At 34.7% G+C, this 15,776-nt stretch overlaps 1 protein-coding gene across 10 annotated transcripts in view; it reads right to left on the bottom strand.

Moving 5' to 3' along the window:
• ITGB3BP (integrin subunit beta 3 binding protein) overlaps positions 1-15,776 on the bottom strand; it is a 73,809-nt gene that overhangs the window by 29,754 nt on the left and 28,279 nt on the right. For 9 of the 10 annotated variants that reach the window (XM_038000845.2, XM_007978468.3, XM_007978474.3 and 6 more), the window contains 2 exons: positions 11,989-12,124; positions 75-144 (listed from right to left, as the gene is read on the bottom strand). The exons of the other annotated variant lie outside the window; for it this stretch is intronic. In XM_038000845.2, coding sequence (XP_037856773.2) covers positions 75-144; positions 11,989-12,124 — 206 coding nt within the window. The remainder of the gene's footprint in view (positions 1-74; positions 145-11,988; positions 12,125-15,776) is intronic. 10 annotated transcript variants of the gene reach the window in all.

The following is a 15,776-nucleotide window of genomic DNA, read 5'->3' as shown; positions in this document are numbered from 1 at the left end:
AAATGGTCACTTTAACAAATATGAACATCTTCCTGCAGAATACACATATGTAATTTCAAAAATAACAAACTTACTCATCATTGTCTTTTGTTGTCGATTCTTTGCTTTCAGTTAAACTGGGGTGATTCCATTTTTTTCTCTTTTCTATATATGTGTAATAAAGAAAAGGACATAAAGTTCAAGGAGAAATCATCAAATTTTAAATAGAATTTTGTCAAATTTTAAATAGAAAGTAAAAAGGTGGACAAATGGAAGGGAGGTGGGAAAAGAAAAAGTATCCTATTTTGTTTTTTTTTTCCATTTCCTATTTGCCTAATTTCTTATTCACAATACCACATAAGAAAAAATAATCTTTTGAATAAAATTTCCATTGAAGGTTGGTATATTAAAGAGAAATCCAATATGATTCCATAATTAGGTTAAAATGCATTAGTAAACTTTATTAGATAAAGGATACTTTCATCAAAGATTTTAATCAATGATATTATATTAAGGCTTCCAGTTTGCATTATTCCACCTCTATTTTTTTTCTCAAGTTAACAACAAGGGATTGGTGATACTGATACTCAGAAAATAGTTAAGTTCCTCATAGTATCATTGTAAAATAAATTTGATTTTAGGGGTAAAAGTACCTTTTAATTTTATTTTTAAATTGACACTAAATATTTATAGTATATAACATGTTCTGAAATATGTATATATTGTAAAACGGCTAAACCAAACTAGTTAACATATCTATTACCTTACATACTTACCATTTTTTTGTGGTATGAACACTGAAAGTCTACTTTCTTAGCAATTTTCAACTGTATAATATGTTGCTATCAATTATAGTCAATTATACAATAATTGAACTTGTTCCTCCTGTCTAGCTGAAATTTTTTATCATTTGGTCAACATGTTCCGAATCACTCAGCCCTCCCGACCAGAAGACCCTGGTAACCACCACTCTATTTTCTGTTCTATGATTTTGACTTTTTTAGATCCCACTTATAAGTGAGATCATGTGATATTTGTCTTTCTGTGCCTGGCTTACTTCCCTTAACATAATATCCTCCAGGTTCATTCATGTTGTCCCAAGTGGCAGGATTTCCCTCTTTTTAAAGGTTAAGAGCATTCCATTGAGTATATATACCATATTTTCCTTATCCATTCATCTGTTCATGGGCACTTAGGTTGATTTAGTATCTTAGCTATTGTGAATAATGGTGCAATGAACATGGGAATCCAGATATTTCTTTGACATACTGATTTAATATCCTTTGAATATACACCCAGTGGTGGGATTGCTGGGTCATATGGTAATTTTATTTAAATTTTTTGAGGACCTGAATCTTTAAATGTGTATTTATTTAGTAAATCCTTGGAAAGATCTAAGTATATCATTCATTATTTATTTAAGATAACAGGCTGGGCGCAGTGGCTCACGCCTGTAATCCCAGCACTTTGGGAGGCCGAGGCAGGCGGATCACAAGGTCAGGAGATCGAGACCATCCTGGCTAACTCGGTGAAACCCTGTCTCTACTAAAAACACAAAAAATTAGCCGGGCGCGGTGGCGGGTGCCTGTAGTCCCAGCTACTCGGGAGGCTGAGGCAGGAGAATGGCATGAACCTGGGAGGCAGAGCTTGCAGTGAGCTGAGATCGTGCCACTGCACTCCAGCCTGGGCAACAGAGCAAGACTCCGTCTCAAAAAAAAAAAAAAAAAAAAGTTAACAATAAAATAAATAAATGGTTACATTCCATTTAAAATGCCATCTAGTTATCCAAGGTCACAGCTTATCTAAACTTTTACAAGTTTCACAAATTGACAGAGGCACACGTGAAGACATAGGATGTAACTAAGTCATAATCCTTCATATGCTCACTGGGTTGAAATGTAAGTTTGTTTGATTTTATAGCTCTAGTAGAACATAATGTTTGTACTTATCAATGGTTAAGCAGATAATTGTTTTATGAGCTATTTAGTTGCTTGTTCTAGAGTATACTACCATATACACCAAGTACTTTAAACACATTTGATACATAATTAGCAAGTATTTGAGGATACATATTAGTACAGTTAAGATTTTCAGTGCCTTGCATATACTGGCTTTTGATGTTTATTGAATGAATAAACAAGCAAATGAATGAATAACCCAAACTGTTGACCACTAATAAAAAACAGTCAAAAGAAACTCAATTTCATTGAGTCCACTGGTTCAGAAGTCGATTAATAATAACTCCTCTCATTGTTACTTTGAACCTATGTCTTCCTCAAAAACAATAACAACAACAACAAAAACCTATCATGTTACCCCAAAATAGTCTCTAATGGCAAAAGGAGAAAAAAGTTATAATTTAGAAATTTTGTTAAAGCACTAGTTATTTCTCTTGTTTATGAACTATGCCTTATTTGACAAGTCAGTATCCTTGTTTCAAACGGAATAAATTAATATGGTTAAAAATGTAGTAAAGAATGTAAGGGGAAAAGAATAACAATATTTTGTGATTTTAGAGAGTTTTGGAGTAATAAATTAAAATCTGTCTCTGAAAAAAGTTAAGCTGAAAATGAATGTTTTGTGGAAAACCACAAACGAAAACCCAAATGTACCTTAAACCTTTATTTCAGAAAATCTTTGCCTAAAGGTCAATACTAATTTCCTGAATTTTGTACTATGCTGTTTGCATTCAGTAAGGCTCCAAAATTAAGTATTAAAATTACTTTGCTCCTTTAACTTGTAATTCGTTTTCACATTTCAGCACTAATAGCAAAAAATGTCAGGTAAGAAATAGTAAAGAATGTTATTTGAATTTTCACTAGGTATTCAATGCCTTTTTAAATATTTTTATTATAAGAGAACTAGTCAAATATCTCACCCTGTAAAAATGCATCAATAGTATTAACTTCAGTCTTCTCGTGGAAGGATTTATGATTTTAAATAATTTTCAGCTGTTAAATATGAAGAATTTTAATATTTCTAAGAGTAATACTTAGATCAGTTATTAGACTGTTGAGTAATACAACATATTGAGTAGTAAATGAGTTTTCCAGTTACTTAATACATTCCTTTATTTCATTCCATTCTATTAAAAAAAAGTAAGCACAATGAATATATACAAAAGGACTGTGGAATCTATATGGTATTTTTCTTGTGAGATTATATGTAAAAGTGAGCAAACACTTGTGTATTTGACTCTCTCCAAGTGCAGTTTCACAAAACATTGGTGACAAATGTACCATCACTGAATCTGAACTAGATTCAGAATTGTATTTGAGCTTTTTGGTAAGGCTCCAGGGAGCTCTTTCCCTAACCAATGAAGATAGCTTTCAACAAATTGTTAACACTTGGAAGCACAATCAATAGTGATGACAATGGCTAACACTTACATGGTATTAACTAGGGCCAGGCATTGTTTTAAATATGTTACATATGATATCTAATTAACTTGCACAACTCTGACACAGTCACTCTTGTTCCCATTTTACAGATGAGAAAATAGAAGTACAGAATGGTTACATAACTTATCCCAGTCCGTAAAGTTAGTGAGTGAGGATTGAAACCCAGACATTTAGCTGAAGACTGTGCTCTTAACCATGATGCAATGCTTATTAATAGACTAATGTAGGCTGGGCACAGTGGTTCATGCCTGTAATCCTAGCACTTTGGGAGGCCGAGGTGGGTGGATTGCCTGAGCTCAGGAGTTTGAGACCAGCCTGGGCAACACGGTGAAACCCTGTCTCTACTAAAATACAAAAAATTACCCGGGCACGGCAGTATGTGCCTATAATCCCAGCTACTTGGGAGGCTGAGACAGGACAATCACTTGAACCTGGGAGGCAGAGGCTGCAGTGAGACGAGATTACACCACTGCACTCCAGCCTGCATGACAGAATGAGACTCCATCTCAAAAAAAAAAAAAAATTAATGTAAAGTCCAAACAGGTTTAGGCTGGTATCATGCTGCTTATAGGTACCCTTACTTTATAGTTGATAAATATTACAGGCAATCATTGTGGTCTCAAACAAAAAGTTAAGAGTTGGGAAAACCTTGATCCACAGAGGTTTAAGTGATTTGTCTAAGGTGGTCAAACAAAAGTTAGTAACTTCTTCCTGAAAAGGTTACTTGCATGTAGATCAAGTTGAGGCCTGCAGGCAAAGAGGTGAATGAGATACTGATACAGTCCTGCTATTCTTTTAATAAACCAAATTAATATTAATAAACTAGAGTGGTAGGTAAATAACCTCTTTAGAGGATCAACTCAAGAAAAATAACAATATTAATTTTTTTTTCTTTTTTTGAGACAGAGTCTCACTTTGCTAGCCCAGCCTGGAAAGCAGTGGTACCATCTCTGCTCACTGCAACCCCTGCCTCCCAGGTTCAAGTGATTCTCCTGCCTCAGCCTCCTGAGCAGCTGGGACTACAGGCATGCACCACCAGGCCTGGCTAATTTTTGTATTTTTAGTAGAGACTGGGTGCCGCCATGTTGGCCAGGCTAATCCTGAACTCCCGACCTCAGGTGATTTGCCCACCTCAGGCCCTCAAAGTGCTGGGATTACAGGAGTGAGCCACTGCACACAGCTGAATGGTTCTTTTTCACTCAAAATGAAAACAACTTTATTAAGTCGCATAGATAGAAATGTAACAACATTCTTTAACTTTTTATCTACTAAAACAGTAATATTTGGGAAGCAGTAACAAAAATACAGGTTTTTTACATCTTTCATTCAGATTACTTTGTGTTGACTGGGTACTTGACAGTCTGATAACTGACCTAAGTGTTATTCTTAGATATATTAAAACTTGTCATATTTAAAAGCTGAAAAGTATTTAAAAGCCTAAGTCCTTCCATGAAAATATTGAGATTAATATTATTGATCTACATTTTACAGGGTAAGATATTTGACTAGTTCTTTTACAATAAAAATGTTTAGCATTTGGCCCACACCTCAGATTGCTCACCACAGATTTAAGGAGATAGTATAGTAGTTTATCAGCTCCTTTACATGTTGTTTGTTCCTTCTGCTACTTGAAAAAAAATCAGTCTAGGCCGGGCGCGGTGGCTCAAGCCTGTAATCTCAGCACTTTGGGCCGAGATGGGCGGATCACAAAGTCAGGAGACCGAGACCATCCTGGCTAACACAGTGAAACCCCGTCTCTACCAAAAAAATACAAAAAATTAGCCAGGCAAGGTGGCGGGCGCCTGTAGTCCCAGCTACTCGGGAGGCTGAGGCAGGAGAATGGCCTAAACCCGGGAGGCGGAGCTTGTGATGAGCTGAGATCTGGCCACTGCACTCCAGCCTGGGCGACAGAGCAAGACTCCGTCTCAAAAAAAAAAAAGAAAAAAAAAACAGTCTTGCCAGAGGGCTACCATTTCATTAGACTTTTCAGAGAACCAGCTTTTGACTTGTTGCTTACTGTCCTGTTTTCAATTTATAATTTATCTTCATATCATTATTTCCTTTCTGCTTTGGGGGGTTCATTCTGTTGTTCTTTTTCAGTCATTCTGAGTTGAATGCTTGACTTAATAGTTTTCAATCATTCTTCCTTTTTAAATACAGTCATGAGCAGTATAACACTTTGGTGAGTGACAAACCACATATATGACAATGGTCCCATAAGATTGTAACACCATATTTCTACTGTACCTTTTCTACTCAGATATGTTTAAATATACCATTATGTTTTGATTGCCTATGGTATTCAGTACAGTCCACTGTATAGGTTTGCAGCCTACAAACAACAGGCTATGCCATATAGCATAAATGTGTAGTAGGCTATGCCATCTAGGTTTGTGTAAGTACAATCTATGATGTTCATACAATGACAAAATCACTGAACAATGCCTTTCTCAGAAGGTATCCCCATTATTAAGTGACACAGGACTGTATATGCATTTGTAAGTACAGTTGGCCCTCTGTATTAGTGGGTTCTATATCTGTGGATTCAACCAACCATGGATCAAAAATACTTTGTTTAAAAAAAGGATGGTTGCATCTGTACTGAACATATACAGACTTTTCCTTGTCATAATTCCCTAAACAATACAGTATAATTATTTCCATAGCACTTACATTGTATTAGGTATATAAGTAATCTCGAGATAATTTAAAGTATATAGGAGGGTGTATTGGTCATATGCAAATAGTATACTATTTTCTACAAGGGACTTGAGGGTCTGTGGATCTTGGAAACTGAGTGGGATCCAGGAACCAATTCCCCAGATATGAAGGAAGGACTGCATAAAGCTTCCACCAAGAACTGCTTTAGTATAATGTAGGTATAAATTTCTCCTCTAAGTGCTGACATGTTTTCATTATCATTCAATTCTAAATATTTTATACTTTCCATTGTAATTTTTCTGATCAATGAATTATTTAGAAGTTTCTTGGTTTCCAAACATACAGGTTAAAATTTTTGGAGGGCTGCCTTTTCGTTATTGATTCCTAATTGTATGAAATTTTAGTCAGAGAGTGTGAGCTATATGACTGTAATTTTTAGTACAGTGAGACCTCCTCTGTAACTCCAAGCTGGGTACATTTTTGTGAACATTCTATGTGTGCTTTATTACATGTTGGGTATTTTTCTGACCACAGCTCGTTAGATAAGCTTGCTAATTATGTACAACTTGCCTATATCCTTCCTTTTTAACCTCTTCATCAGTTTCTGAAAGAGATAGTTTAAAATCTCCTACAATGACTGTGGATTTATCAGTTTCTCCCTTGTTATCCTGTCACATTTCATCATGTTTTGAGTTTTTTAGATGCACATATGGCTCAGGATCCTTTTATTTTTGTAGTGGTGAATCTTTCTCTATCTCTTATGAAAAAAGCCCCATTATCTTCAATAAAGTCTTTCAGGTGTAAAGTCTATTTCAGCCTATCTATTTTTGTAGCAACTACTAGCTTTTTTTAAAAAAGCTAGTATTTGCTTTGTTTTCTTTTTCCATTCCTTCAAATTTAATTGTCTTATGTCTTTTCTTAAAGTCTAATTAATTAAAACGGCTATTAATTAAAATGGCTAAAATATGTACGGAACATATACTATTAATATATGTCAAGTACCATTCTAAGTGCTTTCTGTGTATTAATTCATTTAATCCTCCAAATTCTGAGGTAGGAATTACTATCTTCTCCATTTTGCAGGCAAGAAAACAAAAAATACAATGAAGTCAAGTGATAGGTATCTCATCAATTGCCTGAAAATACAAGGACCTTAATGAGTTAATTGGTGCAGCACACCAACATGGCACATGTACACATATGTAACAAACCTGCACCTTATGCACATGTACCCTAGAACTTAAAGTATAAAAACAAACAAACAAACAAAAAACCACACCGTAACTCTTATCTGTTGCCTCCTTATCTTCCATGATAGTGTGGTCTATTATTTGTTTTTCACCCGCTCTCCAATTGTTTGACTTTTGCTTTATAGTCAGCAAAACTTGTAATTAGATTAACATGTTTGCTAATTCACTTTTTCATTATTGCTTTTTGCAATTCCACTCCTTTATCTGAGGTTCACTTTACCTCTTGGAGAAATAACTTATTTTGTAGCTATTTTACTGAGAATCTGTGAGTGGCAAACTCTCTGAGACTGTCTGAAAATATCTTTATTTCATCCTCACTTCCTGGATAAAAACTCGACTGTGATTCCTAATTGATACTATTATTGCATTTTCTGCTGGAGTCTACTGATATAAATAAGAAGTTTATCAGTCTGTTATTCTCTTGTAGGTACTATCTTTTCTCTGGTTGCCCTTAGAATTTTGTCTTTCATGTTCTACATACAGTTTTATCATGAAATAACTAGATGTGGATCTGTTTTACTTTATCCTGCGCAGACTTAGCATGCTACTCTAATTTGCACATTCTTATCTTTCCTTAATTACGAAAAACTGATAGTCCTTATATCTTAGAATACTGCCTATGGCCTATTCTCTGTATTTCCTCCTTGTAGAACTCCAACTTGGCAGATGTTGGAGAGTCTTATTCTGCCTATCATTTCTCTTTATTGTTTTATCATATTTTCCTTTTATCTCTCTGCGCTGTTATATTGTTATAGTCTGAGTGATTTTTACAGATCTATTGTCCAGTTAACAAGTACTCTCTGACTATGCAAATTTGTTTATTCTTCTACTTTCATTATTAAATAACGAGTCTGAAGTGTTCATGGGAGTAAAGGGGAAAAATTTACTCTTTCTTCTTTTCTAAAATGCATACAACTGACCCTTGAGCAACTCGAGGGTTAGGAGTGCCAACCCTCCATGTAGTCAAAAATCCAAGTATAACTCTTGACTCTCCGAAAACTTAACTACCAATAGCCTACTGTTGACCAGATGCCACAAAGTCAATTAATACATATATTGTGTGTTACATGTATTATACTGTGTATTCTTACAATAAAGTAAGCTAGAGAAAATTAAGTTATTAAGAAAATCGTAAGATAAAATATTTACAGTATTGTAAAGTATTAATCAATACCATAAGTTTGTCATCTGTTTACGAGATGAACTGTCAGAAACGGTAGGAACTACAGCTGCAGACCTTAATCTACGGTACATATCAAGCAATTCAACTTTTTCTTGTAATGTCATGATTTTTCTCTGCTCATTGGGAGCACTTCCAGCATCACTAGTGGCACTTTATGTGGGTTTCACGGTGTTATTCAAGGTTTCCAGCATAGCCCTAAACATGATGAAAAACATACGAGAACCATGAGATCACTTTTTATTGCAATACACAATTTACTTGAGACACACACTGCTTGTGCAGAGATTATCAGCATCACATGGTATGTCAAGCAGATACTTGCAACACTTGAGCTCACTAAAACAGCAACAGGAGGTAGCTATGAAATTATTACAGTAGTATAGTATGTACTAGAGTTAATTTTATGCAGTTATGATTTAATACTGCATCTTTATATTCATTTACATTTCTCTCAACTGCAAATGGGACTGTGTAGGGTCTAAGTGTTTGTATGCATTAATTTTGATAAATTTTATTTTTTATAATAAATTTGTGTATGTTTTATGGTAAATGATAGACTAGTAGCTACATATATTTTATGCATCCATAGCAAACCTAACTTTCTTTTTTTTATATTTATAGTCTATAAAGTTTGTCTGCAGGGTTTTACAAAGTTGTCACAAAACTCCAAAAAATTTTCCAGTATGTTTATTCAAAAACAATCTTCATATAAGTGGACCTGTGTAGTTCAAACCCATGTTGTTCAAGGGTCAACTGTAATAGTATGGAGAAACTTGCTACGGGTTGGAGGAGGGCAGCAATATAATAATGCACATACAAATTAAAAAATATATAAGTGATATACAACATACACACATACATATAGTTACGTGTCACTTAACTATGGACATACATTCTGAGAAATGCATCATGAGGTGATCTCGTTGTGCAAACATCGTAGGTATACTTATACAAATCTCCATTGTATAACCTAGCACACACCTAGTGTATAGCCTATTGCTCCTAGTCTACAAACCTGCACAGCATATTACTGTACTGAACACTGTAGGCAATTGTAACATATTGTAAGTATTTGTTTATCTAAACATATCTAAACATAAAAATGCATAGTAAAATACAGTATTATAATCTTACAGGACCATCATTGTATGTGGTCAGTTGTTGAACAAAACATCATTATGCAGTACACAACTATATCATGTACTATACATAATTGTACATGCTACGCTTTTATACGACTAGCAGTGAACTAGGTTTGTTTACACTGGCATCACCACAAAAATGTGAGTAACGTGTTGTGCTACAATGTTATGACGGCTACTGGGCCACTAAACAATAGGAATTTTTCAGCTCCATTATAATCTTGGGGGACCCCGATATATACATAGTTTGTCACTGACTGAAACGTTATGTGCTGCATGAACGTATCTGTTAAATGTATAAACTAAAGAGTTGAAACAAATCCCATATTTGGCCAATGTAGAATGTATGTAGAAGGAAGACACAGAACCAAATTTTTCATCCTTTTATAACTACAAATGCATTTAAATATAACATTAAGTCTTCTGTTCTCATAGTACATGGTTCAAATGTACATAGAAAGTACATATAAATATCTGGAGGAGGAGTATTCCAGGTGGAGAGAACTGCAAGACCCCGTGGCAAGAAGGGGCTCAGCATGACTGACAAATAGCAAGAAGGTAAGAGTGGCTAAAGTAGTGTAAAAAGAGGGTAGAAAATGAGGCAGACGAGGTGTTTGGGAATTAGATGGACATATGGCCTTCCATGTCATGACAAGGTTTTGGATCTCATCATAAGTGTGATGGGAAGTGAGTAGCACCTAAAATGTCCTTGAAAATGTTATTTAAATTTTATATTATGTTTTGTATAATATTTTTAAAGTGGGATTTGTTAAGAGATTATGACCTCATTTAGAATTTAAATGACTTCATAAGTCATATTTTCTCATTTATTTTGAACTAAGTTACTTCATAAAAATCAAGTTTTTTTATTTTTAAAACATGTACAAGATGACATATTAGGATAAGCAATGTAATTATTACAAATGACATAATCTGATACAGAATTCTGGACAAAATTCTCCTGTTTAGAGACTTCTATATGTGAGATATATACATTACGGCACACATGAAACATGTATGTACAGTCTGATGAATCACTAGAGTGAATCAGTGTAACCACTATGTAAGTCAAAAAATAGAACATTGCCAGCACCTCTGAAACCCTTGCTATCTGACTTTTAAAAAAAGAGCTTACTTAGGACTATAATTTGTGATAATTATCCACTTAAATGTCAACCGAAATCATGTGACCAATCTTTTTATGGGCAAAAAGAATGTCCCCTTAAGTCCATATTTAATTTCAATATGGAAATTGAGTACATATCAACTTAAAATCTATTCACATTTCAGTATAGGGATATACAATCTCTAAGGCATTTATTTTTAATTAAAAAGATATAGCATGTATATAAAAATAGAACTATGAAACTTAAAGTGTATACATTTTCATGCAGTTTAGGGAAAGAGAAACCTAATAGTCACAGCTTTAGGATAAAAAGCATTTGATTAAAGTAAAATTAAAGACATTCAAAACTTTAAGATCTCATTTTGTATTACATTATAACAAATTACATAAAATAAGACTTCTTTGTTTCTGGGTAGCTTCTAGTATATGCTAGCACTCACTAAATGTTAAACAATAAAATGTGAATTAGGCTAATGACAGTATATCTAAAGGATACACTATTAAATTTGAGCCTATTTAAAATTTTATATTATAAAACTACATGTCACTGATTCATAACCTTTCTCAAAAAAATAGATAGATAAACCCATGAAATCGAGATTTGTGTTTTTAAATCAGTATTTTAGCAATAAACTACCAGAGGACAACAAATATGTATGGTCAAAATTAAAATTAAACTAATAATATTTTAAAATAAAGAATTTCATACTAAAATTAGATTTTTCTCTACGGAAAAATTCTACAAACCTTTTGTAAATACATTTGAAATAGTCAAGAAAAAGAAGGGAATGAAATATAATAAATAAAGGTAAGCTATATAAAGATATACTAAACATGGGTAAAACTAAATGGAAAACATGAATAAAAGTAACATTTAGAAGTATCACTCTTAAGTTGTAGTGCAGCAGCACCTGAATTATGCTGCCGTTAATTTATGCACATGATGGATAGCTTGTTAAGGGGCATATCTGTAACCATTATAATTGATAGTAGCTGAAGGCAAGTCAGGCCATAATTTCTATTTAATGGATGGGATAGTAAGGGAACAAAGCCTGCAGTTGCATTTTAAAATAAGTGCCGAAAGTTTACATTTATGTCCTAAGTAACACCTATATTAAGGTATTAAATTATTTGAGAGAAGAGAAAAATCAGCTGTAGCAAGATCCATATATAATTAAAGCAAAATTTTGATTTAGCCAATAACTAGAAAAACCTTACAATAAGTAGAAAAGAATGTTCAACTAACCATTTGATAGTCCATTTCTGTGCTTTTGTTCTTCAGAGCTTGTGGGAGAAGCAAACAGACTCATTTGACAAGTTCCAGTTGTTGGAGAATAAGTTATAAAACTTTTCTTCCTTGTGATTTTTGAAGGATCAAATGACTTGAAATAAATAATAATTTAGGACAGAAATAGTTATGTTATAGATTTTTGAAATTATATACCATTAAAAATCAGCAAAATTCAAATTCGTTTCCTTGCTCTTGCTTTTCAGATTACAAATATACTTAATTATCACTCTCAGAGTAAACACTATTCTTTCAAATTAGGTAGGCATTTCAGGTCTCTATAATAACTAGAACATCTCAATTTGATATTTACTAAATTTTAGCATTAAAGGGTTACTACCTTCTGAGATGGTATTTCCAAATAGGTTAGAGATGGCCAACTCTCCCAACCATACCCTGACTTTTGCTTTCAGCTGAACTTGAAGTATAATTATGGGGCCAGGGCAGGAAAACTCTCAGAGGTGCCTATTACTAAGCCTCACACAGAAACCTTAGAAAGGATAACTGCTGTCCTACAGCTTCACAAAGTGGTCTGATGTAGTGTCTTGCTTCAATAATAACCAAAATAATGTCCAAACAATTGAGTCAGGCATTTAAGGCCTTTGAGGATCTGGCGTATCTTACAAACTTCCTCTTAGCAGCTTCCTCCTTTGTGTTTCCACAGGTGTTGGACATACCTCTTATTTCAGGTAACATATTTTAATAAGTTTTAATTTTTGTCTGTTCGATTAGAATTTGCTCCTGAAAATAAATATTATTTTTTCATCTTTATATCCTAGAGAACTAAAAAAATGTGTGAGGAATGAATGACTTACAAGGAACAGTCCAGTAAATTTGGCCATCTTGCTCTACTCAGAATATACTAATTTGTTCATTGGTTCATTCATCCAATTATTCACTGTTACCTACAGCTTCAGTCACTAGGCTATGTGCATTTGGGCCTCAGATCATTCTGTGATCTCAGCCTGGAACATCCTCTTTTTCATCTTCCCCAGGACCTAGACTTTCTTTAGTTTAGGCCCTCATTCATGATCCCTTTCCTTCAAACATCTATTGTCGTACTATTAATTGTTCCCTTTCCTGAATTCCCTTAAAACTTGCTTTCCATAAGGCTTACTGATCACACACCAGCATTGCTAACTAATGTGTACAAAGAAATGTAACAAATTGCTCTGGCCTTAAGGAGTGTCTACTAAAAGTCAGAACAACAATGAAGAGGTTTTAAATTAGTATGTATGCAATGAAATTCAGAGAAGAGGGAAAATTCAAAGTTGGCTGCAGTAGTCTGTTACAGAAAAAAGAATGAGAAATCTGGAATAAGAGGTGGAACAGACAGCATAGGATGGATCTGGGGGATACAGGAAAGGTCTGATGGCTCATATATTGCCAACATACTGGATATAGCTTGGCAGAGGATTTGAAATAGTTCCTTAACTCTGCATGGTCAACTATCCTTTATTTTTAAGAGACCTATGGAGGAAATAGTGGCTGTGTCATCTTTTTTAGTAATCTTAATATTAGTTCCAGAATCTATAGCATTCAAAAAAAATTTTACAGTTAAGATTTTAAATATTGGGAAACAATATTTAATTATATTGAGAAACAAAAGGCATTTTTTATTTTATGTATCCATAGTGGCTACAAAAGGAATGAATACCTTTTAAAAAATCAAACTATAATATCAAGTTATAACTCTAAAGCAATCTTTTTTTGTACAGTGAAAAGGTTTTAAGTCTCTTTATCAGGTGGTTATTATTACCTCTCCATCTTGAGTTTTCACCTGTTTGTATGTATTCAGTCATAAACTATGACATTTATCCAATTCCTACTCTACTTTTCCAAGAATTTATTGCCCAGAACTACTTCACTGTGTATGTACAAGAAATGAAAGTCACTACCCTAATGTACATTTATGTCAAACTGTTTTCCTATTTTCACCAAAAAATTATTTATCCAATTGCCAAATGTCTAAACATTTTAACTGTAGATCATACATTTCTCCTGGGAAACAATTTTCCAGCTTTCAGAAAATAACTGTGAGTGTGCATGTGCTGTGTGTGTGTGTGTATTTTTGCCTCATTTTAGAAATACTGAGGCTTCTCTCTTTCTTTTTGTTTTTTTTGGTCATTTGTGTTGGTTAAAAAGAAAAATGTCTGTCTACAACTACCACACACAGAAGGAAAACTGAAAATCTACCCTTTCCCTACTATACCACTAAATATTCTTCAGTAAATATGCACTTTTGTTTATCTGCCCTACTGGTACACACAAAGGCATAACCCTACTTCCGTAAGTTTTCTTTCCCTCAAGGTTGTACCAAGTTCCTCTAACTTTTCATCTCTGAAGAGGTTTAAAAGTAATCCTAGAATCGATCTGAGAATTTCCATTCTGCCATCTCCCAAACTTTGAAGGTCTTGGCCTACTTATTACTCTCCCACAAAAGGAAGAATTAAGAATACTGGGATTTGAGAGAAGACTGAGCTACTGAGAAGTCAGTACTCCTTCCACTCAGCAACGATGAGTACTACCTATGAGTCCTTTAAAAAAACAGGAAGAAAAATTAAGAGGGCTAGTTTTGGCTAGAAAAAAGCAAGGACTCAGGATGTAAACAAAACGAGAAAGAAAGAAAGGAAGGGAGGAAGGGAGGAAGAGAGGAAGGGAGGGAGGAAGGAAGGAAGGAAGGGAGGGAGGGAGGGAGGGAGAGAAAGAAAGAGATGTTGGTGTTGGCTGGGCAGGGCGTTTCATGCCTGTTATCCCAGCACTTTGGGAAGTCAAGGCAGGAGGACTGCTTGAGCTCAGGAGTTCGAAACCAGCCTGGGCAACATGACAAAACCCTGTCTCCACAAAAAGTATCAAAAAATGAGCTGGGCATAATGGTGCATGCCTGTGGTCTAGCTACTTTGGAGGCTGAAGTGGGAAGATCACTTAAACCCAGGAAGCTGAGGCTACAGTGAGCTGTGGATCAGAACATACACACACAAACAAACACACACACATACAAGAAAATAGATGTCACAACCACTTCTATAATAATTTATAACTGCTGGCAGCTCATGCCTGTAATCCCAGCACTTTGGGAGGCCAAGGTGGGTGAATCGCTTGAGGCTGAGTGGGAGACCAGCCTGGCAACACGGGGAAACCCCGTCTCTACTAAAAACACAAAAATTTGCCAGGCGTGGTGGCACGCCTGTAGTCCCAGCTACTCAGGAGGCCGAGGCACAAGAATCACTTGGACCCAGGTGGCAGAGGTTGCAGTGAGCCAAGATCATGCCACCGCACTCTAGCCTGGGCGACATGGGAGATTCTGTCTCAAAAAACAAACAAACAAACAAACAAACAAACAAACAAACAAACCTGCTTGTAATATTTCCTGACTCCTTAAGAGTTATTTAACACCATTTCTAAACAGAAGAAATGCCACATTCTAAGATGCTGCAATCAGTCCCGCCCAAATGCTACTGTACTTTTTATAAGGAGGTCTAATCTTGTACATTAGCAAAACTAAAATTTGGGCATCGATTTTTCAGCCTGAGAGAAAAAATCAATGTTCTCTCAATAATTTCAAATAGATATGATATTTTCCTTTCCTTCCTTCAATATCTTTCACAAACTGTAGCTTGCTTTGTCACCTTGTTTAAAGCATACACTACAAAAAATGCCTGCATTTTATTGATTTTTTTAAACCTATTATAAACAGTCTAGAAAGTACTAACGAAAAATTCTTGCAGGATAAAATATGGGGTTTA

Source organism: Chlorocebus sabaeus, chromosome 20, assembly GCF_047675955.1.
Source record: "Chlorocebus sabaeus isolate Y175 chromosome 20, mChlSab1.0.hap1, whole genome shotgun sequence".
Lineage (NCBI taxonomy): Eukaryota > Metazoa > Chordata > Mammalia > Primates > Cercopithecidae > Chlorocebus > Chlorocebus sabaeus.
The sequence above is the reverse complement of the archived record's forward strand: the minus strand, read 5'-3'. Positions and strand labels throughout refer to the sequence as shown.